This window comes from Anolis carolinensis, chromosome 5, assembly GCF_035594765.1.
Source record: "Anolis carolinensis isolate JA03-04 chromosome 5, rAnoCar3.1.pri, whole genome shotgun sequence".
Taxonomy (NCBI): domain Eukaryota; kingdom Metazoa; phylum Chordata; class Lepidosauria; order Squamata; family Dactyloidae; genus Anolis; species Anolis carolinensis.
The window spans coordinates 193,959,585-193,969,840 of NC_085845.1; the positions used below are offsets into that span (position 1 = coordinate 193,959,585).

The window sequence follows — 10,256 nt, forward strand, 5'->3', positions numbered from 1 at the left end:
CATTCTGGAACTGTAGAATTGACACTCTCTTCTCCTGCTGATGATATCTTATGAAAACTGGCCCTGAAATCTGACAATGTTATTGGTAATGGTAAAGAATGTTTAGGCAGCCCATATATAGAGACTTAGGTTATTATATATTAAGATTAATAGACCACACATCTTGACTTGTCATTCAGCAATTGTTTCAATGGCTTTGTTCAAGTTGGGGCTCACCAACATGATTCTATCCATGTAAGTAATGGATTAGGGCAAGAACTCCAATGGTTTGTCTTGATTTAGATACATGCACATTTAATATACGAAAAGGGGAAATAAACAGATTAAGTTTTCTATATAAAGGGAATTGAATGCTTAGTTCTTAAATCCCAATGTAATCAATCTCATTTGCAGGGTTGAACTGGGGCTGTTACCTCTTTTTTTGTTGCTGTTGTTTAAAGGCTCATCAACTTTAACAATTACTTGTTAAAGTTGATGAGCCTTTGAAATTCTCATCAGCCAAGAACTTTGAAGTGATCCTCTTGAATATCTACATGAAACCGCTGGGCGAGGTCATCCGGGGTTTTGGAGTTCGGTGCCATCTCTACGCGGATGACACCCAACTCTACTACTCTTTTCCACCAAAATCCAAGGAAGCCCCTCGGATACTGGACCAGTGTCTGGCCGCTGTATTGGCCTGGATGAGGGCGAACAAGCTGAAGCTCAATCCTGACAAGACAGAGGTCCTCCAGGTCAGTCGAAAGTCCGATCGGGGTATTGGGTGGCAACCTGTGCTTGACGGGGTTGCACTCCCCCTGAAGGCGCAGGTCCGCAGCTTGGGGGTCCTCCTGGATTCGGGGCTGACGCTTGAGGCTCAGGTGTCGGCCGTGGCCGGGAGGGCCTTTGCACAACTAAAACTTGTGCGCCAGCTGCGACCATACCTCGAGAAGTCTGATCTGACTACGGTGGTCCACGCCTTAGTTACTTCTAGACTGGACTATTGCAATGCGCTCTACGTGGGGCTGCCTTTGAAGACGGCCCGGAAATTGCAATTAGTTCAGCGCTCGGCAGCCAGGCTTCTAACAGGAGCAAACTACAGGGCGCGTTCTACGCCTCTGTTTAAGGAGCTCCACTGGCTGCCGTTTGTTTTCCGGGCCCAATTCAAGGTGCAGGTTATCACCTACAAAGGCCTAAACGGTTTGGGACCCACCTACCTTAGAGACCGCATCTCCCCCTATAAACCTGCACGATCTCTTCGCTCTTCGGGGGAGGCCCTCCTCTCGCTCCCACCACCTTCGCACTTGCGGCTGGTGGGGACGAGAGAGAGGGCCTTCTCCGCTGTGGCCCCCCGCCTCTGGAACTCACTCCCGAGGGAGATTAGACAGGCCCCCACCCTCCTTGCCTTTCGAAAAAGCCTTAAAACCTGGCTTTTCCAGAGGGCCTTTGACGACTAATTTTTGGGGGTTGATTTGTCTGCCCATTTAATTTAATTAGAGAGTGTTCTGCCATGATTATTGATACCTTGCGGAGTACTTCTGCCACGAAGCTACAGAAGCCCTCTATTTCGGCCTAGAACTGTTTTATCTCCTTGTTTTTAACATGTGATGTATGTATTGATTGTATGACTGCTTTTCATGTTTGATTTTACAATGTGTAATTTGTCACTGTTTTTATTATTGTTGTGAGCCGCCCCGAGTCCCCTCGGGGAGATGGGGCGGGATATAAGAATAAATTTATTATTATTATTATTATTATTATTATTATTATTATTATTATTATTCTTGCCTCATGTTTACTGTACCTGTGGAGAAGGACTCAAAGGAGGTCTACAGGGTTTTATAAAAGAGACATTTTTCATGTCTCAGGCTGCATTTCCATTGGAGAACCTACCAGGGGTTGCATCGGATCGTAGTACTCAACTTTGCCAAGCAAAAGGTGTCCAGAACCACTATTCTCCTCTTTCTACCAACCTGTCCCCAGTTATATTTTTACTGTAGTCCTTCCAGCCTCATCACCTGCTCATGCTGCAGGTTCCTATAAGGACCTTCTTTTAGGAACACCAGAGGCAGCTACTGGTCAAAGGACATTTAACATAATACCAAGTTCTTTTTAACTTTGTGTCTTTAATACATTGCAACTGTACCCTCAGTTTCACTTCTGATACAATAAATATATAAATATCACCTGCTCAAAGGAGGATGACATCCATTTGAAGTCTAAAATGATGGCTTGCAGAGGATTTCTCCCTCTCCCCATGGCAGTTGGTGGTCTCCATGTCAAGGGACATTAATCCATCCCATATTTTAGGTTGAAATATAAAGGTTCTTTGAAGACATCCCCAAATACTTTCAACATCTTGTGTTGCTAAATCGGAAAATGGGCAATCACTACCCCACTGATAGCAAGCCAATAAATCTTCACTGGCTGAGAGCCCACCACATCTCAGTGTAGTTTAAATATCTGCACATTGACTCATACTACTCTGGGCATACACCATTCCCTATACTGAGTATCACCATAGTTCAACAAATGTTCACAGTGTAACAAATTCTGTCACCTCACTATAAAATTTCCACTAACACACTGTATTAGTTGCATTATTGTGCATCCATGTGTAGAATTCTACTCCTGACATCATCAGCTGGATGCATCCCTTCCATATTGTCCAAATACTGAAGGGATGTATCAAACATAGCCAAGGATTCTTGCTGACTCATCCTGCTCCACACATTTCCCCATCATTCTATCCATTTTGATGATCTCTTTGAATGTTTGTGTTTACTCTGCACCATTTTTCTCCTTCTTAATGTTTCATGCATATGAACACTTCCTACATATGATCTTGGCAGGACTTTGCAGAGCTCGTAGGGTGCTGGTGGTCCATCCCTATCCTTGAGTATCCTGGAACCATGCTCAACATTGGCAGCAAGTTGTTATTAACTGGCTACTTTGCAGGCATGTTTTTCCAAACAGTGGAAACAAGATAACAATCATGAATGCAATAGGAAAATAGTCTCCATATACAGTAGAGTCTCCCTTATCCAACATAAACGGGCCGGCAGAATGTTGGATAAGCGAATATGTTGGATAATAAGGAGGGATCAAGGAAAAGTCTATTAAACATCAAATTAGATTATGATTCTACAAATTAAGCACCAAAACATCATGTTATACAACAAATTTGACAGAAAAAGTAGTTCAGAACGCAGTAATGCTATGTAGTAATTACTGTATTTACGAATTTAGCACCAAAATATCACGATGTATTGAAAACATTGACTACAAAAATGCATTGGATAATCCAGAACGTTGGATAAGCGAGTGTTGTGAGAATATATTGTAGTAATCTTCTGATTTGATAACTCCTGAGGGAGCTCAAGTACTTAGGAGTCTTGGGGTGTGTCTACACCAGGCATGGGCAAACTTTGGCCCTCCAGGTGTTTTGAACTTCAACTTCCACAATTCCTACCAGCTGTTAGTCCAAAACACCTGGAGAACTGAAGTTTGCCCATGTCTGGTCTACACTGTAGAATAAATGCAATTCAACACCTCTTTAAGTGTCATGACTCAGGGCTATGGAATCCTTGTCATTTGGCGAGGCACCAACACTATTTGGCAGAAAAGCCTAGATACTACAACTCCATGATTCCATAGCATTGAGCCATGGCTATGGAAGTGGTATCGAACTGTATTATTCTAATTTTGATCTAATTTTGCCCCATCATTTCAGAATGGCTTAGTCTATCCCAGCCTAGTTTAGGGGGTTATTTAGCGGGGCTCTGCCCTCTTTGTTCTAGGGTCCATACCTAGTAGCAGAAGATGAAACTCCCTGGTTAGAAGGCACTCTACAACTGTAGTTCTCAACCTGTGGGCTCCCAGATGTTTTGGCCTTCAACTTCCAGAAACCCTAACAGCTGGTAAACTGGTTGGGATTTCTTGGAGTTGTAGGCCAAAACACCTGGGGACCCAGAGGTTGTGAACCATTGCTCTACAAGCTTCTGGGGCACAGCAGAGGACAATATAACAAACCACAGGGCTCGAGATGTGATTAGTCTCAAGTCTAAAGTATGTTCATTTGTTGACTTGCTGGGAAGTGAATGGAAATTTTGAAACTGCGCAACACAGAGGGACATGGATGAAAAGCATGGATTAGGGGAAGCTATAGGAAAACATGGAATGAAATGTGTAAACATTACAATATTTGAGGAAAGTGAGCCAAATTGGACAGGAACAGAACATTTAAGAAGAAATGGGGTGATCTTGTTTCCACAGCTCAGTCCTTTCTGTGTTGAACAGCAAAGTCTGGAAAGACATTCTGCTTGCATTTGCTGAAACATGAGTTGATCACTCTGTGCTATCAAAAACATTGTAAAATCAAAGCTAAGATGAAACAGTCTGTTCAGGATTGCTTTAGTTATGAATTACTTCAATGACAGAAAGTTGGAGTAGATGACCCTCTGGTCTCCCTCCAGCTCTGAATTTTATGTACTTCATTATTCTATAGACCCAACAGCCATGTAAAACTCTCTGCTCCAGACTGTGGTGGAGGTTCCTTCTTTGGAGGCTTTTAAGCAGAGGCTGGATGGCCATCTGTCAGGGGTGCTTTGAATGCGATTTCCTGCTTCTTGGCAGGGGGTTGGACTGGATGGCCCATGAGGTCTCTTCCAACTCTACGATTCTATGATTCTATGATTCTATGATTCTATGCTGTGAGTTTTCTGGACTGCATGGCCATGTTCCAGAAGCATTTTCTCCTGACGTTTCGCCTACATCTATGGCAGGCATCCTGAGAGGTTGTGAGGTATATTCAAAGCTAGGCAAGGGAGGTTTATATATTTGTGGAAGGTTCAGGGTGGGAGAAGGAACTCTTGTCTGTTGGAGGCAAGTGTGAATGTTGCAACAAGGGCCATTGAGTCCAACCCCCAGCCCAACAAGCCATTCCAGACTAAACTTTTCTCTCTTTTCTTGGCAGAGCTTGAAAGATATGATCCCTTCAAAATACTTAAAGATCTTCAATGTGTCATTCAATTTTAACATTACTTTTCCTATCAGAATATACTACTTCCTTCATGTTTGAAGGTCAGATTGCCCCCTCCCCAGCGCTTTGTATGTTTAAGTCTGAAATGCTGAAAGCAGTTAAAAACAGATCCTGCTCAAGTTAAGAGATATAAATAAAAATGATTTTTAAAAATTACTTCCACAAAAACCCACAGTACAACCATGCTACTGATGGTCCATCGTATGCAGCATACATTATAAAACCACAAAGTGGCTTCCAGAAAAGGATAAATAGAGCTCCTTCTTCTAGACACTTGAACAACTGAAACACCTGAAATTCTGCCAAACTGGATCATTAGTGAACAATTTTATGATTTTATTTTTTTATGATTTTATGACTGTGAATAGCTTTGGCATGTTTACTGAGACAGGGAAAATAGGGTGTAAACCAGGGCAGCTCTATCACCAAGTGGAGTGAGGCAATTACAAAATAGCACACCTTGCAATCATTCTGGTTTGGATACACTTAATCCTTTGCCTTCCCACTTCTTCAGCTGATGTGCATGTGTACCATTGTCTTGCTTGTCCTCCAATTTTTTTCTTCAAAAATACAGGCAGAACTCATTTTACAAAGAAGACAGGTTCTGTAGGTTAGGCTTGTGCAATCCAGGTAAATCGTGATCTGTTTCAGTGTCCTGGATTTTGATGGGGGTCTCTATCCATTTTTTGGGAGCCTCTCAAATTCAGGAGGATGGAAATCAGTTTTCAATTAGGGAAGCCAAAAGATTCATTTTCTATCGGCCCATTGGTGGCAATGGGGGGGGGGGACTTCCCACAGGCTCCCCTTCCTGTCATTTTAGGCATCATGTTTGCCCTTATATTCTTCATTAAGACCCAGATTAAAATCATCAAAGTTAAGATACCACTCTTTCTGTGATCCTTTCCCTTCTGTCTGTAGAGAAGAGCGGGTTTAATAAATCATTAAAACTGTTTCTACTCTAGAGGAGACAGGAGGTGCAGGTGGGGAGATGGTGGCAGGATATAAATAAAGTTTATTGTTATTATTATTATTATTATTATTATTATTATTATTATTATTATCTGCCCGTGTTCATTGCTATGGGATCCTGGGAGCTGTAGTTTTACAAGGTCTTTAGCCTTCTCTGCCAAAGAATGCTGTTGTCTCAACAAACTACAAATCTCAGCATTGCATATCATTGTGCCAGTGCAATGAAAGGTGGTGTCACACATGAAGGAGATGAGAGTTAGAGAAATATAGAGAGGATGAAAGAGAGATGGATAGGAAAACAAGAAAAATGGTCTGGAGAGATGGATAGGAAGAAAGAAGAAATGGGGTTTGGAGAGATTCATAGGGAAAATAAGGAAAAGGGAGTGGAAAGACACAGACATACTTTGGCTCAGCACTGAGATTTCATGGCAGGGAGAGAGGGGAGAGGCCCATTCGAAACTTGTTTGTGAGTCAGATGTTCATAACTGGGGACTGCCTATAGACAGCTGATCCTATATGACAGCAGCAACTAGTTACCCTATCGGCAGGGCAACCAAAACAAATTTTCAATTAAGTTTAAAGAAACCATTCATGATGCTGAGCCTATTTTATATATAGTAGAGTTCTGGTTATCTGACTTCCGCTTATCCGACACACCATATTATCTGACGCACCAGCGTCTCACCACTCCTGGTGGGTGCCCAGCACTGCAGACTTTTCCCTCCTGGCAAGCACACAGCGCTTGGAGAGGCCCCCTATGCGTTGCTGCCTAGAAAAACAACTGTTTTTCTAGGCAGCAGTGACCCTTTCCAAGTCGGTTGCTTGCCGCAAGGGAAAAGTCTCCTCCCTCCCAGCCAAGCACCCGGCTTGGAAAAGCCCCCTGCGTGTTGCTGCCTTAAAAATCAGTTGTTTTTCTAAGCAGCAGCAAACCTTTCCAAGCGGTTGCTTGCTGGGAGGGAAAGGTCTTCTCCCTACCGGCCAAGCACCCAACTTGGAAAAGCCCTCTGCATGTTGCTGCCTTAAAAAACAGTTGCTTTTCTAGGCAGCAGCAAGCCTTTCCAAGCTGGTTGCTTGCTTGGAGGAAAAAGTCTCCTCGCTCCCGGCTAAGCACCTGGCTTGGAAAAGCCCCATGCGCGTTGCTGCCTAGAAAAACAGTTTTTCTAGGCAGCAGTGAGCCTTTCCAAGCCGGTTGCTTGCCGGGAAGCAGGAGGCTTTTCTCTCCCAGCAATCACCCGGCTTGCTGTGAGGGATAATAGGGCCTCCCTATTATCCAACAGTTTCAGTTATCCAACATTTGGCCTGCTTGTTTATGTCGGATAACCGAAACTCTACTGTACCTTGAACTACTCCATTAAAGTTCAGGTTAAAAATTGGAGAGGACATATTGCCAAACTGACATGGATGCCAAGAGACACCACTGCTGTAGGCAACATAACTAAAAGCTAGGATCTTGGTACACTAATTGAAAAAAATGGGGTATCGGTGCTGAGTTCAAGAGGGCAGAAGAATATATTTTGATGGGAGGACCAAGTTCAAGTCATTGGAGACAAGGCCATCTCATTCAAGTACATGCATTAATTTTAATCAGAGCCTGGCTAATCTACAATAGTAAATTATGTCTGTTTGTTCTCATTAGGTTGCACAATGTACTAAAGGGAAAGCAAAGAGGAAAGATTAACGTACTCAATAGCCTTCATAGAACAATGCACTTTTCTCTCCTAAGCAGCCCTTTTTTGCCAAGGCAAAATGGCACACATTTATAACAGACAGAAACCAAATGGACTAGCAGTTGAACCTTATTTCAACTAATTGGCAACTGGGCAATATTGCCTATTATGCTTGAGGTTGGTAGACACATAGAAAAAGAAGTTGGAAGTTGGAAGAGACCACATGGGCCATCTAGTCCAACCACCTAACATGCAGGAAAAGCAAGATCATGATTAGGAAATGGTGGGCATGTCTTCATGGCACACAAAGTGGTGTCCTCCAGGGAAATTGAGAGGTTGGGGCGTGTTGTCCTGATAGAATCATAGATTTGGAAGATACCACAAGGACCATCCAGTCCAATCCATGCCATACAGGAATCTTTTTTCCTGCAATTTGAATCCATTCCTCTGTGTCCTAGTCTCCAGTGGAGTAGAAAACAAGCTATCATGTCTCCTTTCAGCCTTCTTTTCTACAAGCTAAACATACCCCAGCTCCTTGAGCAGTCCCTCATAGGGCTTGGCTACCAAAGCTTTGATCATTTTGGACACTCTTCTTTGGACATGTTCTAGCTTGTCAATATCCTTCTTGAATTGTGGAAACACTACTCCAGGTGAAGTCTGACCAAAGCAGAACAGAGTGGGACTATGCTCCCCTTGGTCTTGACACTATACTCCTATTGATGCAGCCTAGAATTGCATTGCCTTTTTTTTAGCTGCCACGTCACACCATTCAGCCCGTGATCAACTGAAAGACCTAGATCTCTTTCACATGGACAGTTTTTAAGCCAGATGTCACCTATCCTATATCTCTGCATTTCATTTTTGTTGCCTAAAATTACATTTCTACCTGTTGACATTCATTTTGTTAATTTTGCATCTAATCACTCCAAGTGCACCACACAATAATAATAATAATAATAATAATAATAATAATAATAATAATAATAACAACAACTTTATTTTTATATCCCGCCCCATCTCCCCGAAGGGACTCGGAGCGGCTTACATGGGGCCATGCCAGACAACAATACAATAAAACAAGGTCAGCAATAAAACAATGTCATATCAATAAAAACATAACATCAATGAACAGTTATAAAAGTCAGCGCACGGCATAAAATGGTTAAAAACAGGGATAAAAACGCGGAGCTGGGCCCAGAGGAAAAACTTCAGCGTGGTAGAGATAGTTACACAATTTAAAATCAATAAAGTGCTAAATAATCTTGGCCAGGCAACCTAATATCATATGAGCAGGAAAATCAACCCTATAATAATTAGCCCTCAAAGGCTTTTTGGAAGAGCCAGGTCTTAAGGCTCTTCCGGAAGGAGAGTAGGGTAGGGGCCTGCCTGAATAATAATAATAATAATAATAATAATAATAATAATAATAATAATAATAATAATAACACCTTTCCTCTGGGTCTATCTTTGTCTTTATTCTCATGGTTTGTTTTTGGCCTCACAGCTCTTCTGATGTCCATGGTGGAGTATCGATTGGCCTGCAGAACCCTACATAGGTACCACCAAACACAGTGCCCAAACATGAGTCAAAGAACATGAAAGGCACTGCAGACTCACTCAACCAGAGAAATCAGCCATAGCAGAGCACTTGATGAACCAACCTGGACACAGTATATTATTTGAGAACATAGAAATGCTGGACCACTCTAACAACTATCATGTCAGGCTACACAGAGAAGCCATTGAAATCCACCAGCATGTGGACGACTTCAACAGAAAGGAGGAAACCATGAAAATGAACAAAATCTGGCTACCAGTATTAAAAAACTCAAAAATCTGAACAAGAAATAAGAAGCAACACTCTGAAAACAGAGGAGTTCCAGACATGAATCAACTAGGGGCAGCTAACAACTCTGAACAAAGGATGGCCCCAGGCAGGAAGAAGCCAGGAGATGAAGCTATTCAATGCTAATTAAGGTGATTAACTACAACATTCACACTGGCTTCCAAATGACAAGAGTTCTTCTCTCACCCTGGACTTTCCACAGATATATATAAACCTTCCTTGCTTAGTTTCTCCATACCTCACAACCTCTGAGGATGCCTGCCATAGATGTGGACGAAACGTCAGGAGAGAATACTTCTGGAACATGGCCATACAGCCCGGAAAACATACAACAACACTGTGATATTGCTTGGTCATGCGTGACCTTACTTTCAGCAGTGAAATGCAGGAAGGTATGAGGTCTCATGGCCCACACTCCTTGGTAATCTACACAGGCCAAGATAGGAAGAATCTCAGGGTGAGAGCACTATTTCTGCTCAATCAAATAACAAGGGTCCAGGTTTTAATGCTATGAATGGTTATCCCAAGGTCTTGGATTTTCTCAGGGTCTGGAATAGCTGACTTTATTGATGATATAACTGCCTCAGTTTTCAAATGATTAACAATATATATAAAGTGCTGAAAACCTCAGTGAACCTGTGGTTTCCAAACTTCTGACAAGAAGCCATACATTAAAATAAATGGAAAAATTCTTAGATCTGAGACATTATTTTTAAAAAGGTTTCAACCAACTCATTTTCATCTAACAAATACTGGA

The 10,256-nt window shown here is 42.3% G+C and overlaps 1 protein-coding gene across 1 annotated transcript in view; it reads left to right on the top strand.

The window, feature by feature from the left end:
- st8sia1 (ST8 alpha-N-acetyl-neuraminide alpha-2,8-sialyltransferase 1) overlaps positions 1 to 9,346 on the top strand; it is a 156,168-nt gene extending 146,822 nt beyond the window's left edge. Inside the window, exon 5 of the mRNA XM_062983217.1 lies at positions 9,158 to 9,346. Coding sequence (XP_062839287.1) covers positions 9,158 to 9,209 — 52 coding nt within the window. The 3' untranslated portion in view covers positions 9,210 to 9,346. The remainder of the gene's footprint in view (positions 1 to 9,157) is intronic.
- The last annotated feature ends 910 nt before the right edge of the window (positions 9,347 to 10,256 follow it).